Source organism: Misgurnus anguillicaudatus, chromosome 8 (assembly GCF_027580225.2).
Source record: "Misgurnus anguillicaudatus chromosome 8, ASM2758022v2, whole genome shotgun sequence".
In the NCBI taxonomy this organism is placed as follows: Eukaryota; Metazoa; Chordata; class Actinopteri; order Cypriniformes; family Cobitidae; genus Misgurnus; species Misgurnus anguillicaudatus.
Genome location: NC_073344.2, coordinates 33,563,473 through 33,581,099, shown reverse-complemented (window position 1 = coordinate 33,581,099; position 17,627 = coordinate 33,563,473). Strand labels below are relative to the sequence as shown.

The 17,627-nt window shown below is 39.6% G+C and overlaps 1 protein-coding gene across 1 annotated transcript; it reads right to left on the bottom strand.

The window, feature by feature from the left end:
• Positions 1-1,189: 1,189 nt before the first annotated feature.
• On the bottom strand, positions 1,190-16,741 carry itm2ba (integral membrane protein 2Ba). The gene is made up of 6 exons (XM_055212165.2): positions 16,527-16,741; positions 9,388-9,519; positions 9,065-9,277; positions 8,770-8,880; positions 8,542-8,692; positions 1,190-2,198 (listed from the first exon to the last, which is right to left on the bottom strand). The coding sequence occupies exons 1-6, from the start codon at positions 16,611-16,613 to the stop codon at positions 2,110-2,112; spliced, it is 783 nt and encodes a 260-aa protein (XP_055068140.2). The 5' UTR covers positions 16,614-16,741; the 3' UTR covers positions 1,190-2,109.
• Positions 16,742-17,627: the final 886 nt, after the last annotated feature.

Genomic DNA, 17,627 nt, shown 5'->3' with positions numbered 1-17,627 from the left:
TTTGGCCACTAACAACACGTAATGGTAGTAAATTTGCCCACGGTATATTGTTACGTTTTTGAAAAATTTCAAAGCATTTTCTTAAAATATGTGTAAATATAAGATTTGTCACCAAAAATCATTCCATTTGCTAAAACACAGAGAAAGTTGTGGTCAAATTGAGGGGCTGTCCACACGGAGACGCGTATCACTGTATACGTATAAATTTGTTATCGTATTGGCGTTTCATCCACACGGATCTGGCGTTTTGGGAGACTGAATCCGCTATTTTTTGAAACCGGGTCCTAAAGTGGATAAATCTGAAACCGACACCCTTGCGGTTTCGTCTGTACAGCCAATCCGTATATTTTGTGAAGCGAAAACGTCATCACATCACGTGTCGGAAGCCTCACACGTAACAGCAACAACAATAACGGTGGACTACGTGATTGTGTTCGTGCTACAGAAGCTACTAAAGCCTACTAGCTTTATTACAGCAAAATCTATTGCTTATATGCAATTGTGGTGACCAACAAGCGATAATGGACAACACCATACGTTGGTTATGCGCATGCTCAAAGTCTTCTTCTCCGTGTATAGTGTATCTGTGGCAGAATTACAGCGCCCCATACTGGTCCGGCATATATACTACACCGCTTTCAGTGGTTTTGTGTTTACGGATTATTTTTTTAGAGCAAGGGAAAAAAAAGATCGGATAGGGAATGCACCGGCTTCGTGTGGACATAGCCTAAGACGAAAAAATAACAAAAATGGCCAAAAATGGCCCCAACAACACATAAGGGTTAACATTATTTCAATGCATTCTTTGGCACCTTTAACATTAGTAAATGCATTAGCGAACATGGACTAACAATTTATTTCTTTATGCCAATCCAGTTGTTTGTGTTAGTTCACTGGGTATTAACTACACATAAAAGTAACCCAGACAGCAGACGACTCCGGACCGGATCCGCAATGGATTCTGGCATGGATCCGGCCCAGAGTAATCTGCTGTGACATTTGTAAAAAAAAATATGGGCCAAGTTCAGTTACTAATAAACCGGTTGTCTTTATTGAACTGAAATTAACCTAAACATAAGAGCAGAATAAAAAAAATCATGCTTATTTACAAGAAAACATGTCAGATGCACTTATAGGGTTTTGAATATAAACTCAATTTCTCTATAAACAAAAAAACGCTGAGACAAAATAGGTGGTCAATTTTATTGTGTTAATATGTCAGTTTAACAATAAAACCTTTTTGGGTTATGTACAAAGTATAAATCTCATTTCAACTGACTCATACATTTGAGTAGATTTAGACAATCTTTACAATCAGAAATCTATCCCTCTTTTTACACCCGCTATCGCTTAATGCCTTCAAGCTACATACATTATTAGTCTGCATTTAATTCGATCTTGTATACGTGATATTTCATATAATCTACGGTAACCAAAACCTGACATTTTACATTACATTATATCTATTTGTTCCTAATCTTCTTTAATATATGACAAACTGGAGCAGTGTATTAACTTAGAGCAGTAGAGCGCAAAATTTATCAAAATAATTTGGTAACTAGTACAGAACAATCAAATCTATGCATATTCCTACAGTGGCCATTAAACACACAGTTTTCTAGTCAAATGTATATTCCAATATATAATAATAGTAATCTGATTTCTGTGACAGACGTTCACAGTTTTCAATGCACACGATACACATTTAGTGCAATTTTGATAAATTATAGTCTTACATTTATCCTCTACGAGTCCTATCCTGTCACGTTCAACTCGGCAGTAGCTATCATCTAGAAATTATCATACGTATCCCACGCACCCTGTTGAAGACTCCCTGCATACCAGAAACCCAAAATGTGAAAAAATGCATCTCTAAGAGAGAAAGGGTCAAAACGTTTACCTACACATATAGTCTACGCATAATGTTGCTCACCTCCTCTGTAATGTCGATTGAGAAATCTTGAGAGCGTCATTCACGCACGCTGCATAAATACATGCACACGCACGCGGGGAAAACAAGAAAAGGGGTTTAATGGAAGGAGAGAAAGGGTCAAGAAGTGGAATTTGTTAAAAGTGGTTTTGCTTGCTACCCGGCCGTCGTCTTCCCTACTACGGCTCACAGATCAGTGTCTCCACCACAAACTTGTTCTCAAAGTGCAGGATCTTGTGGCAGTTAAGAGCCTCCCGTTTCTGGATACCTGCGAGGAGGAAACAGAAGGATGCATGCTTATAATCTCATTCCTTATTGTAACCAAACCCCATAGACATTTGCTACACACACGCAAAGTCAGGCCAATTTTTTTCCAAATTGGTTCTTTCCGAACAGAAACAGTATTTTAACGTTTCTGGTTTTCAGTTCAACCCTAAAATTGACGTTCCCCAACCGGCTAATAACATTTCATGTCAGCTGTGGGACATACAAATAAGTAGGCTGATCATAAGGACATTAAACTTAAATTATTAGTCTACATAATTTTCCTTAAAGCAACACTAAAGAGTTTTTGCTCTTTGCTCCCCCTACAGGTTAGAAGCGGAAATGTCCATAACCACTGTCGTAAATTATTTAGCCTACTGCAGCATAGCTGGCTCTGATTGGATTGTAGGTCTGCCGTAAAGCAAGTTTTTGTAGTTTTTACTCGAACTACAGGATCGCGACCCGACGGTTGGAAACTTCTTTAGTGCGGTTTTGGCCGATAGAGCGCTGCAAAGCGAATGTAAAAGTACTTTGAGTGGATGAACGACTGAAACTTTTTTGGAAATGTTTTTTTAAGGTAAAAAAACTCTTTTGTGTTGCTTTAAGTCTCTATCTTGTCATCAAACATTTAAAAAACTGCTACATTATGTAAGCGGCATAACCGTAATTTTAACATGCCTACATTTGTTTCAGCATTATACATGAATTAAGACAAGGAAAATGCCATGTTGTTTATTGGCAAGTAACTTAAATGTTTTTATAAAAAAAAAAGAATACTGTAGTATTTCGAGATCATTTTGTTTGTATGTGTCCTGTCAAGAACAGAAAGATTGTTCGCTTGCTTTTTGAAACGCGTCTCTCCGTGTAGGCACTTTTGAGTGCACTTAAACACGCGCACACACACAGACGGAGGACGAATTCCAAACGGCACTTCGGGACGAAGATACAGCATAAACAGTCGCTCCACTAGGGCTGTCACTTTTGTGAAAAAATCATTTTAGATTTTTAATATATAAGTGTTCATTGAATCGATTGTAAAATCGATTTTCCATGTCTAAAAAGACGTTTCCATTTTCAACGCCAAATAACGGACAAACGTGAAGAGAGCGTTGGAAACGCACAAGTCAGCAATATTTCTTATTTTTTGTCATTAAGTTTCGTGCAGAATAACAAACAGCAACAGTAGTGCAACATTCTCGAAAAAAATATGCAGAGTGGACTGCTGCCATAACATAAATAAAAAACATTACTGCAGGCTTCAAACCGGCTGCATTTATGATTTAGGCAATTCAAAAATTATTTTAAATAATGATTCAATTCATTTCAAACAATTGTTCAAAAACGAAACTTTAAATAGACTTACTTGAAGTTGAGAACATGCTGTGTGTTTTTTTATTAAACGTAACAGACACTTAGGCGGCACTAGGCAGGCATAATGAAATGCGCAAAAAGACTAGGGCCATTACAATTTATTGGTCAGGAAAACAAGTTGATCATGAACATTTTCGGGGTCCAGAGCGTTTTTTATTCACTATATGTCCATCTGTTGAGAAGACGCGCTCCGACCGCACTGATGTCCCAGGGAAACTCGGGTACTTCGTTGCCAGCTGCGCAAGGTGGGGGTATGTCGTACTATCAATCTTCCACCACAAAAGCGGTTTGCTGTCAGCTGGCAATGGTGGCTCATGTAAGGTCTGTTTCGTCGCTCTCTCGTGTTGCACAGGTTCATTGACGTTGTCCTCAATTTTCTTTGAAAAACACTAGATGCAGGGATTGAAAGCATAAAACTATAGGTGCGTAAAATTGCTGGGTATTTTCTGTCTAGCTTTCGCAACGCCTACTGCACTTTCGGAATTCTTCATTTTATTTTCCTGCTTGTTTGTGAGTTTTATTACGTTTATATTTTTAATTGTTTAATTCTTTAAAAATTAATAGTGTACATATTTGGTAAAATCTAGGGATGCACCGAAATTTCGGTTGCCGAAAATTTCGGCCGAAAATGGCATTATCGGTTTCGGGCCGAAATAAAAAATCCAGCCGAAAATGTAAACCGAAAATGAATGTCAACCGCGCCCCTCTCATCTGTGCGCTAGCGCTTGGGTTTCACTCACGATGATCAGTCGTCTCCCACCCCTCCCCTTCGTGCTCAAAAGTGCTGCAACGACGCGTCAACGTCATCGATTACGTCAACTACGCGACGCGTCACGCTGTTTACATTAATCTCGCGTAATGGCGGCTTCGGCTCCTGGCAGTGTTATCCATACATTTATTTGTTTGTGTGCGCCACAAAATCAACAATGGTCGCAACATTTACATTTTTATTTTCATTTAAAACGGCTTCATTTATTGTTGTGAGCGCTCGGTGGTGCCTCTCTTGTGCACGCGCTCTCTCTCTCTCTGTGCGTGAACCCCCTAGACAGCGTCTCTCATACACTGAGTGAAAGAATTAAAAGTTGGATGTGTTTTCCATGCGGATTCCTCTGTGTACTTGCATTTTCACGTAAACGTCAGATGTTACTGACAGAGAAGACGACTGATTCGAGTTTATCATGAAAGGTTAGCAATGTTTTCCCACACATACTGGTTCTCTATGTGCTTGTGCGCGAGCTCTCTCTCTCCTATGCCCGCGCATGCCTTCTGTAGTAACTCTGTGTAATGGCAATTTTGTAATTTGCGCCGAATTGTCTGCGATGTCTCGTTTATAAATCAAGTTTTTTGTAACTTAGTAGTTAAAGTAACAGCTGGTTGGATTAAACACAAGGTTATTGGGTCATGTTTAGTCACTATTTTATGGCGCTTTTCCATTGCATAGTACCCCACGGTTTAGTTTAGTTTGGGTCGGGTCAGCTCACCTCACTTTGGCGTAGTTGGCTTTTCCATCGAGTTGAGTGTCACTTCGCAGTGGGAGGGATTTTAGGCGTGTTTATTTGCGCTGCCCACAGCTGTGACATCATACAAGTGAGAGGAGAGCGTTGTTGTACATTCCCATACATTTATTTATTTCTCAGTCCGCCACAAAATTAAAATTGGCCACCACAAATAGATGTTTGCACATCGCGTTTATCACTACCTCTGTATCACATGACAGTTTCAAACACTCGCGGCGTCAGCCGACGGCGCTCCTCTGAGCCTCACTGAAGTTGCATTTAAGCATATGTGACCAGTCACGGAAAGTAGGGACACAAGTCGGATCTGGGGCATTTTGAGTTATTCATAGATTCTGAAAGTGCAGATTCTAAGCTTTCCAACGATGTGTAACACATGGAAATCTGATAAGATTTGGAGAAGTTGTGGCCATTTGAATGTAACACATTCAAGAAAGAGAATGCTGAGAAATTTGAGAAAGAAAAAAGTTAACACTTTCCCTTTTCCCTGGCTGGAGAGACAAAGGGCTCATTTACATCTCATTTAGCTAAGCCATACCCCCTGTAAAGCCGTTTTGAGATACAGAGGTTCTACCATCATGTGTAGTATTTTATTACAGAAGTCCGAATGACAAAATGCAAAAATAAACAGGACTTTTAACGTTACCTTTGCGGGGATCACAAGTCGAATCCAGTCTGTTTCAGATGTGTGAATCATCCAATGATTTTTGTCCACAAATGCGTATAATCCGTGAAATATAGATATATAGTCTATTTCGCATGAACTTCTGGTAATACAATATAATATACAATCTGAGGACTATTTACATCGTAACATGTAAGGGTATATCAGATTACACTCCGGTATTTACGTTCCGTTAAACACATAAACCCGCCTTCAAAGTTTGTATTGAAAATAGATAATCCAAAAACAGCACCGTCGAAAACGTGAAGTCCTTAAGAGATGTTACCAATCGCTCGCTCGTTCCTCCATCAGCCAATGACTTCATGGAAAATATTGATAGACAAAACATGTAGCCAATTATATAAAGAATACAACGATCTCTGTGTAACTTCTGTGTGTTTGGACAAATAACAGTCAGCCGCATCACTGACTTTATGGGGCGCCGCAGTCGGATGACGTCAGAGTACCGCGAGAGCGAGTCGAAATTAAACTACTCCGTTAGATTTCTTAAAGAGCTCTCGCGGTACTTTGACGTCATCCGACTGCGGCGCCCCATAAAGTCAGTGACGCGGCTGACGTATATGCGGTTGACTGTCATTTGTTCCGCCCCAGCTTCTTTTATATTTCTTTTGTTTTGTGCGCCCGAGCTTCATTTACAGTCTGGGGAGACGCACGCTATAAGTTTGAAAATAAATAAATAAAACTCAGCAAACATGTCTTAAGGGACAGAGCAGCCACGTCACTACAGTCACGTGACTTCACGCTCGAGCCGGAAGAGAAGACAATGCTGAATAAAGTCGTAATTCTTGCTATTTTTGGACCAAACTGTATTTTCGATGCATCAACACAATTTTACTGACCCACTGATGTCACATGGACTACTTTGATAATGTTTTTATTACCTTTCTGGACATGGAAACCGTACATAGATTTTCAATGGAGGAGACAGAAAGCTCTCGGACTAAATCTAATGTTAAAACATCTTAAACTGTGTTCCAAAGATGAATGGAGGTCTTCCGAGTTTAGAACGACATAATGGTAAGTCATTAATGACATTATTTTCAGTTTTGGGCGAACTATCCTTATTCAGTAGTCACGCTGTTCCCTTTGGGGGCGGAGGCGAAAACACAAGCTTATACAGTATGTAAATATACACACAGACAATGACGCCCCCCGCTGCACGCTAGAATCTCCGGAAAACAAGCCTATTTTAACCGCAAAATGTACGCTTTTAAATATACATAAACTGCTATCTCAAACATGGAGAGGCTTCTTCGTGATCTCAACTAACAGATTCTGCAATAAAACGAAAATCACAAATTTTGAAAAAAAAACTTTGTTTCTCATTTTCTCGAAACTTGTGCTGCCGACTTGTGTCCCTGGTTTCCGTGACGGGTCACATATAATGCTGACGTGCTCGTCGCGAATGTTCCGCCACAAAATGCAAGCCTGGAAAAAACTGTCATGGTGTCCCTGATTCTCAACATGTGGATGTTTTTCGTCGCTTAAAGGGTGTTTGGGAACTTATAGCAGAGCACAGATGACAACATGTTTGCTCGAGACATCGCAAGCTAGCCTAGCACAGGTAAAGCTAGCGATGACGCTGTTAGTGACGTTTCTTTCAGACCAATCAGTGATCTACAGTGTTTTCGCGTCACGTTTGGTATCAGCTCGGGTCGCTTGGAACCCCAACCGAGGTGGTACGAAAAAAAGTATCGGGTACCACGTACTGCACCTAATGGAAAAGCTCCCAAAGGTGGGCTGGCCCGACCCGGGCTGGACCGGGCCGTGGGGTGCTATGCAGTGGAAAAGCGCCATTAGTATTAGGGGTGGTTTCCTGGAAAGAGATTAGCTTAGCCAGAACTAGACCTTAGTTTAATTAGGAAATATAATTAGTTTAAACAAACATGCCTTACTAAAAACATTACTTGTGTGCATTTTGAGGACAAACTAAAGGCACTGATATATTTAAAGATATGTCAGTGCAAGATGTTTTCAGTTTGGACAGCTCTTATATTTATTTTAGTCTAGTACTAGTCTAATCCCTGTCTGGGAAAACGCCACAATATGTCTGACAACAGAACAGATAATATGTGAAAATAGCATTCAGTTGCGTTAAAATGCTAATTTCAGACCTTATTAATGTACAACTTTGTTCTTTTTTATAAATGTTTGCAATTTCTTTATTGTTTATTAGATTTTTCCCACCTTTTTGCTGATCGAAAAATAATCTGATCTGTGCCTCAAAAACTGTAATGTGATCCGAACTGTGAGTTTTTTTTATTCGTCACACACCCCTAGTAAAGTTAGTACACAGTGATAGCCATAAATGCAATTGTACTAATAATTGGCATAATAATATTTCGGTGTTTCGGTTTCGGTTTTTCGGCCTTGGTTTCCTTTTTTCGGTTTCGGCCAATAATTTTCGTTTCGGTGCATCCCTAGTAAAATCGATTACCTATTTTCGTTTTCGAAACTTTTTTTGGTTGGTCCGATCGATTGTGCAATCGATTTTCGAACGAAAAGTGACAGCCCTACGCTCCACATAAAGTCAAAATTACGTTGTTTTTGTTCTGGAACAAATTTTTTTCCAAGTTTCTGGTTCCGTTTCTGTTCCTTGCAAAACATCAAAAGTTTTTGTTTTCGTTCCGTGAACCGGTTCAAAGCCTTGGGCCAAAGTATCACTGAGCTGACACTCACACAGTACAGCACAAAGCTATTAGGATTCATGGTGCCTAAGAGGACAATGAAATGTCTAAACTAGCTTAAAAAGATACTAGTAGATTGTGTATGTTTACCAAAAACAGTCTCTCTGCGCTCCAGTTTATAGGCGTCTCTGCCTCTGCAGAGGCCGTTGATAAAGTAACCCAGCTGTTCCAGATGCTCCACCTTCTCGGTCACCATCATGTGTTCATGGACCAGATAGGACTGCGGCAGGTACGTCCCAGCCTACACAAAGAGTTACGTTATGGTAGTGCATGTGTTTAATGCTGGTTCAGGAATAGCTGTGATGTCATCATTATTACCTTGATGTTCACCAACAGCTCCAGAAGGTCTTTGGGTGGCATCACAACAGAAGTGTTAAGAGGAATGATGTAGCATTTGTTCAGGCGCAGATCCAGATAGGCCGTCAACCTCTGAGAGCAAAAAGAAAGCACGCTTATTTTGAGGTGGTCTGGTACTTCCTGACAGAATCCTCAAAGGTGACTTTTGAGATGAATTAGACAACCAAGAACCAAAATTACAGTTAATGTCTCTGTAATTCTACTACACTTGGGTTTGTTTAGAAATCACCATGTGAGGTGGCAAGTTGCTTCTTACCCTGTTGAAATCATGAACGATGTCAGCAGGGTCACTGTCGCTGAATCTGGGAACCGGGATGTTAATAAGGGCGATGCCCTCGTCCTCCATGACAGTCACTCTCTCCTCAACCCTCTTTAACGCTGCTGGCGAATCCATCTCACTCTCCTCTTGGCTGTCCGGTATCTTGTAATTTTGCTCTAGGTAGTCCACCCCACAGAAGTACACAGTCTCCTAAAGACGTCATATCCAAATTAACATCTTTTAGAGTTGGCTAAATACTACTTTCAGTAACGGCTTCTGCATGTCACGTGTGTAAATTGTTTTCAAAGTGTTTCTCTTACCTCTACGAAGTAATACCTGTACAGGTAAGCACCGCCCACCACCACGCCGGACAGAATAAGGGCCAGGCCCAAACACATGCACCAACACCAGGCTCGGGACTGGTGCCTGATATACGGGCCGTCTTCTACATCCTGCATCGGACAAACACAAACATAAAGTCAGCAGTATCCACAGCAAAACAAAAACTTTAAGTGTCTGGAGTTAACTCTTTCCCCACCATTGACAAATTAACCTGTCAATTAAGAGATAAAAGCTTGAATAATGAAGTTTGAATAAAAGAGTTTTTTTTTAAAGCAGAGGGTCTGTTCTTTTGTTTGATATAGGGATGTCAATTTATGCAATTTCACATATTCAATGATCGTTTAAATTAACGATCAATCAATCGAATAATCGTTAACAGTAATAGTGCAATAAGCCTTTACTGAAGTGGCATATAGCCAATGACATAAAAGTGTGCATAAAAATGCCAGCTTCCTTATGCAAATTAAAAAATGTATTTTATCTAAATAACATGCTAGTGGAATTGTAAAATGAGTCAATGTAGTTGGTGTTTTAATAAAATCATCAATTTATCTTTCATCAAAGATACTTATATTATGGAGATGGCAACCTTCCATTAGAAAACCTGCAACAGTCAACTTGGCTAGCTTGTAGCCAGTCAATAATGATCAGTGATACATTTTGCCGGCATTCTGAGTGTAACAACAGTCAGTTAAAGTTTACATTATACAGTCAGAATTTAGGATTACATTTTAATCTGTTCATTAAAACCGGCTTCTGGTCTACTTCCCCGTGTATAGCAGCGTTGCTTGGTCATGGCTAGTTTAACTTCTGTGCGCTCGCTTCATTTTTTTTCTCTGGCTGTATGTGTTTTGTGCAGGTGCCGCACACATGTGCACAATTTTGCTTATTCGACAATTGTTAAGTTTTATTGATTGAATTCTTATCGACACATTTTTGCAGATCGATTAATTGTTAACATCCCTAGTTTGATATATTGTATGTTTATATACTTAAGGTGGAAGTCCACCCTAAAACAACATTATGCTCCAACACTATATTTCATCACATATATGTAGTTGATTGTGCTGCCATCAAATGTGCCATCAAACTCCATTTAAAAAATTTAAGCTTTTAACTGCTACAGTAATGGTGATTTGATGGGTCGTCAACTATTGATGATTGACAGTAGATAATAAAGTTTTTTTTGATTGACAGCTCGCGGAACCTTGAAGTCATCCGTCTGTCGGTTCTTGCGGCGCCGCATGAAATAACAAGCCTGAAGGCTGCATTGATCAGTGGTTAGTGGGTGGAGCTAATGACTCAGTTTCGCGCAGTGCATTCTGGTTAATTGAGTCCATCAAAGAACGTTACGAAAATTCCGCTTCAACACACTATCAATGTATTACACATTTTCTGGAAGGCATTAAGCGTTTGTGAAAATCATAAAAAAAGATAGTTAAAGGCGGAGTCCACGATGTTTGAAAAACGCTTTGGAAAAAGAGGAGGGCCGACTACCAAAACACACTTATAGCCAATCAGCAGTAAGGAGCGTGTCTACTAACCGACATCCTTGCCGGGTTGCGTATGTGTGGGGCGAGTCTATCAACAGAAGGTCCAGATTCTATTGGGGTAGGGGCGTGTTTGTTTAGGTGATTTCAAATATCAACATTGGCTTTCAAACTCCGCCTTTAATAATTTTTGGTCTTACTAACAATGATAACATTTACAGTGTACTAAAAGCGGATACGTTTTTCCTTTACGTTTTTAATACGTTTTGCATACAGACAGCAACACAGATCTGTATTATACATGTCAGGTTAGGAGCTGTAGATCCTTGAACACGGAATACGAATGCAGACGACATTATCGTTTCTGTAGTTTGCACAGACACAACAACAGTATTGTTTTGGAAAATGCAACATGTTTTTTGGTTCAGGTTCTCAAAACACAGCTTTATTGTATATAAACAACCAAACGTACCCCCCAATATTGCATGTTATACTGAATCAGGTTTTCATGCGACACCAACTTTTGGTGTTTTGAAACGTTCCCAAAATATCTTACTTCCGAATCCACCTACATACTGTTTATTTATGTTAAACGAGAAATCTTTTTATGCAAGCTTGCTTAAACTCGGGCGTGGCTTTGGTCAAAACAATTGCATTGTGTGCAACAGATACTGGGAAATTTCTAACCTCACTCTAGAGACCAAGAAGAACAAACATACTGCATGATGCAAATGAACATCAAATCTGCGGACACAATGAGTGAAAGAGAAAGTAAACAAGAAAATTCATTCAAAACCTGCCCTGCCTGGTCCACGAAGTTCAAGGACATTTACTTGATTGCCACATTGTTCGATAAAAGATAATAAGAAAGCTACACAAACTTGTACAGTCAGTCCATACTAGGACATTTGGTGTAATGAAAGTGGGTAAATTTCACATGGAAAGTCTATGATATATACAGGTTTGTTTACAGTTGTGTCTAGGGGATGCAGTCTGTATTGAAAATCCCATGGCAATAGTGCAATTCAGAGTCGTCATTACCAACCCTCCGGTTTAGTAAACAAACAACCTTATCTCTTTCCGTCATGTTGAAGGTCGTGTCTGCTGTAATATTGTACAAGAGCTCATCTAAAACCAAGAACATTCAGAAAAAGCAAACATCTGACTTTACATTTTAAATGACTAATGAAAACAACATACTTTTTAGATTAATTATTTTTACATCTTCAACTATAAACACAAAAGATTCATTCAATACACTGCACTTATAAAACATAAAAACATGGATACTGTAGTTAGGTAATGGTTATGGTGTGAACAGCACAAACCACATGGAATCTGATCTTTTCGATTCAGATTTGAGCCACTTTCATATGTGGTTCTAAATCAGATACAGGTCGGATGTTTTGCAATGCGACCTCAGTCTGAACAGTCATAACGGAATTCAAGTGACTTTTACGTCACTCTAGATTGATGTGCGTCACAATTGCGGAAATAGGCACCAACGGCATGTTTTCAAAACCACTTAAAAACATTCAAGACATTAAATATTAAGCTTCTGTTGCACATCGCCTTATACATAAAAAAGCCCTTAACACGCAAATAAGTGTGTTTGACTTTCCTGAAGCATTGTCCAGATGACGGACCTGCCATGACCCGGGAACAGACTGCCTCGGCTCGTATCGTTCGCTCCCACGGAACTGAGATAAAAACGCGTCGACTGGCCGGTCTGCGCAGCCAGCCCCGCCGCTCCCATAACGCGCATCACGCGCTGTGCGTAGGGCACCACGTGCTGAGAGGGCACCAAAAATAATAGCCTAATGAAAAAAAATTTTAATGCTGAAATTATTTAATTAGCCTATAAAAATATTATTAAGCCCTTTTTATCCATGTATATGTTACAAAAGAGGGGGAAAGGAAATTTAATGGCTCTAGTCTAGAAAGTATGCCCCCCAGCCTTTGATTGTCCGTGCCGGTTGATCGCGCGGGCGCCTGACGAAGTTTGACAGAGGCCGTTTCTCAATCCGAAGGCTGCAGCCTCCGGAGGTCGCATTTACAGGCTGCATACGGCATCAAAACGTTTTTATTTCGTTATATTAACAATTATAAAGTTAACTATTATTCTTAGTTAATCGTAAATTGTTGTAATATGGTTATGACTTGCTAATGTATTGTTCAGTTAACTGAAATAAAGCTGGATGACGTATGCAGCCTGCATGTGCGACCTCGCGCAGGCTGCAGCTTTCGGATATAGAAACGGCCAGTCAGAAGGCAACTTTTGGAAATGTCCCCGAAAAGACAGCAGGAGTCAGGATGGGAAAAAAAGAAACTGCGGGATGATGCCCGTGCATTACTTGCAGGTAAGTCCATCATGTTTAATCATTCACTTCTAAATAAGGGAAATGCGCAAGGGCTGCAGCTGCTGCTAATCGTAATGCATTACCTATGCATATGCATTTTACAAATAACTGGCGCAGCTTTTACTTTCTTCTTTAGATATTGAGCAGTAGTTTATTTAGTGGTTTATTTTGACGTGACGTTGGTTAATACTTTCTCAGTAAAAGTTAACGTTAGCAGTCAGTCCACATGTTACAATTCATCACTCTTAAATATATATAAATATAAAACGTCATGATATGAAGCAAACATTACTGTGACACTTAGTTCTCTGAATCTTTGTTTTATTTAAGAATATTGAGTATTCTTGTTTACTTATTGATGTTTATTTAATGTAATTTATTTAAAGTGACATTGTACTTGGAAAAACATGTCTGGATTATTTTGATAATTTAAGTTTGGTAATTTTTCTGTTTTGCTATTCTATAAAAGTTTCCACTTTCAAATGTGTAGTGTGTGTTGGCTAAAGTTGTGAAGATTTTACTTTCTGCTATTAAGTTATATGTTTGGCAATAAAAAATTTAACTGGCAAAAACAAACGTTTTTTTTTCTTAGGGTCGAGGTGGGGGGCATTATAAAGGAATTATGCTTAGGGCACCAAAATGGCTAGCAGCGGCACTGTGCGCAGCTCCGTATTAAGTCCACAACACCCACTCAGTAGGCTGCACGTTCATTTCCGTATTACCACGTGCTGCGCGTGACGTAGTATTGTTCTTTTGCACATGCGATGCAGTTCAGGACCACGAATAGTTCACACAGCTGTCTGATTTTAGCCACGTAATGCAAACAGTCAAAGAAAAAATCAGATCCGAGCAAAAAAATCAGAATTGAGCATTAATTTTTGCAGTGTGAACGAAGTCTTATTCAGCACTAGCCTTGTTTACCTGAACGATTACCACACGATATGTTTCACATGTTTAATTGTTAATGGTGCTACGCAGTGATCAAGTGTAATTTATAGTTATGTGTAGGTTCTACGCCATAGCTACACTGTAGGCTGTGCATAGCTCTGCTCAGCCTGACGCGCACCTCGCCAAAAATGTAACAATGCGTCTGTTGTACACAGACCGCAAGTGCTGTGATTGGTCCACTAGAATCCCTCCCATCAGGTGAAAAACGTTTTTCAACCTTCATTGTAGGTGTACTGCCCAAGCTGCTGTTTCTTTGGCTATTGCAATGCTACTGTGGTTACATGCGCTAGTAGTACGACCTTGGCGCACAGTAACATCATCACTCCTGACTACTCCTCTCGTTCCGTCAATATTACTGCACCTGAGGTCAAAATGCTGCAAACTAAGTGCTCTTTCGCCATGCAATATAGTTCAATATAGTTGAAAAAATCACGTTTTATTTTGTGCCACCATACTTACTCGTGTAACTACTCATGTAACAGTCTTTAAATAGGGAAAACATGGAAGTGTTTGGTGGCTTCTAAATTCATCCCTGTTTGGATCCTAAGGAATGAATGGGGCTAGGCTAAATGCTAACACATTCACGACGCGTTGTACAAAGATTAAGTGCATGTATTGAAAAAAGATAGGTATGTATTCATTTGTCTAAATTGAGGTAAGACCATAGAAAAATATTGAAAAACGGTGGTGTTTTCCTTTAAGGCCTTAGTATAGTTAATCTTACACACATATGCGACGATCAGCTTATAGTTTGCGTTATGCAAATGTTGTCATCAGAATAGTACGTGCCTATGTACCCCTCAAATGAAGTAGCGAAGCTGTGCTTTCGATAGTGTAAAAAACGAACTATACTTCAACCTATCGCTGGGTGCAGCGGTCACAGCTGTGCTTTATCGTAAATAAGACACAGGTATCAGAATCAAGAACTGGAACTAACTGTTTTATAAACAGAAATCGAATTTGAACTTAAAAACTATGGTTAGTTTTCATAAAGGCTGCATGAAGGTCACATGAATATCCCGCTGTTTGATTTATCAGATCCCAAACACAGGGTGACAGGGATTCACTGTCTTTTACCCACAAATACACCGGCTTCAAAATGCACAGACACACACACACAGCAGAACACGGCTTAGCCAGAACAGAGCCCGTCTTTGTTTAAATAACCCAAGCCTGCATGACTTTCTGTAAGACCAAGTGTTTTGAATAGCCGGCTTCAGCCACAAGTTCAGTGAAGCTTTGATCACCTGTGTGACAGAGGACTTCAGACTGCAAGTCAGACCACACAGCAGGCTTATCTAATGATGAATTGATACATTTAACTGCTGCATGCAAGTATCAGTCTCTGAATTGAGGAAATGCGAGGCACAGCTCTCCACGATCTGCTCATTTGCATTAGTTTCTGTAAGACACTGTTGTGTCTGCTAGATGCTGGATCAGGCTGCACCATCGACCTGGATATCGGATCAGGCAGACACAACAGTGTCTTTTATGAATTATTCACGACCTCTTTTTTATCTTGTCAACACAGTTCGCGCATTTGCAGCTGACTCATCCACGGAGACAGATGATCTTGTGGAGGCAGCAGACGGTAGACGCGTATGAGTGGGAGCTGGTCTTGCGAGACGTAAAGTCTCCCACGATATGGCAAAACATGTCTTTCCTCTTCCTAACTTCATTACGGTGTCAGATGCAACAAATGCACGTGCATTAGAGTCCTACATTTCATACGTATCAATATCACTGCACGGACATCGGACTACTGCAAAAATCATATACGTGCAATGCGTGGTTATAAGCCAAACACTGTTTTGTGTTTCACAATACTGCATAGGCATGCATAGATACAAATCTGACATGTAAGACTTTGTGTTTTGTGTATATCCGGATGTTTGTGTTGAAGCGTCGGCCATTTTCCTGTAAGCGCAAAGCTGCCACTCATTACACAAACACACAGAAACTGAAAGATAGGAGATGGCTTCCCTCGACATACACCCAAAACAAAACTGTAATATGATAATATAACAATGTACAATACTTAACAGCCTGATAAATGCCGCCTTTGTGTTTTTATTCGAAAGTATCCCAATGACAATTAAGTTGGAGACAAATATGTTTTTACGTAACTTTCGCCAATTTTCCCGTTTAAATATCCCCTTGGCGTTGTTGTGTGAACAACATTATCTATACATTATTTCCCGACCACTGTTACGATTAATATATAACTAGGTTTATAGTCAAGCCGTTGTTGTCAAATCGTTACTGTTTGTTTTTAATCACATTAGAAGGTTAGCGAGCGTTTAAGCTAACGAAACTCACCACATCCTGAGGGATCAAAGCCTCTCCTTTCTCCTCCTTTTTCAAATCTTTCTGCCCAATACCGGAGGTAAACGCAAGTTTAACCATTTTGATGAAACAGACTTTGTTTTGATGTTGCTATTTTTTTGTTTTTTAGAAATTAAGACACGGCTCACTCAAGCCGACGACCTCTTCCGACTGTGTCTTTTCACAACTTGCTGTGGCGCATTTAGCTACGGGAATCATGTATACACGTCATTCAGCCAGCAGGGGCCGCTGTTTCCGCCACCTGTTATCTTTAATAAAGGAATAGTTCTCCCAAATTAAAAAAAAATCTGTCAATTTTCTCACCCTCGTGCCATCCCAGATGTAAATTACTTCGTTTCTTCAGTTAAACTCAAAAGCATAAGTTTAAAATGCTGTCGTGTTATGTTCTTATATGAGAGCCAATATGGCAAAGCTTCAAAGAGAACATACATAAGGTTATGCGTGGTAAAATGATATGATGGATATTCGTATATATTATTTAGATATTATTTCGCGTTTAATATGTTTAAACTATATAATTGCATTTAAAAATTACTTGCCATTATTTTTTATTTTATTGCAAAATAGGCTTGTTTGTCTTCATGCAGCGCCGCCAGAACTGAATGGCGAATGACGTCAAAGTACCGCGAGAGCGTTTCGAAATTACACTTCTCCGTAGGACTTCTCGAATTGCTCTCGCGGCACCTTAACGTCATCCGCCTGTCAGCCCCCGCGGCGCCCCATAAAGTCGAACAAGCCAGTCACATTTGCACTGCATGACTGATGTATTGGTTTCATTTCAAATTTTTAAAATATCCACAAGGGGATATTGCACCCACAAAATTAATTAAGCATCTTTTTATCTATTACTTTGTTTCATGGACAAAATATGATCCGTTTTCTGAGATTTTTGCTGCTTTAATGACGTGCTTTATTGTGCATGATCGCGGATACTGCGTACAAAGTCAAAGATGATAATTCAAAGTCCATTATATAAGGTTTTTACCTAGATTTACCCCTAGAGGGGGCACAGAATCATTATAGCCTATGTAAATAATTTTCTATAAATATGTTGATAACAATTTATAATAAAGT

Excerpts from the sequence above, each read along its gene's own strand:
- itm2ba (XM_055212165.2), bottom strand. The coding sequence starts at position 16,613 with ATGGTTAAACTTGCGTTTACCTCCGGTATTGGGCAGAAAGATTTGAAA. Across the intron at positions 9,520-16,526 it reads CTTTGATCCCTCAGGATGTG|GATGTAGAAGACGGCCCGTA; the intron begins GTGAGTTTCGTT and ends TGTCCGATGCAG. Across the intron at positions 2,199-8,541 it reads GCGCAGAGAGACTGTTTTTG|GTATCCAGAAACGGGAGGCT; the intron begins GTAAACATACAC and ends TCCTCCTCGCAG.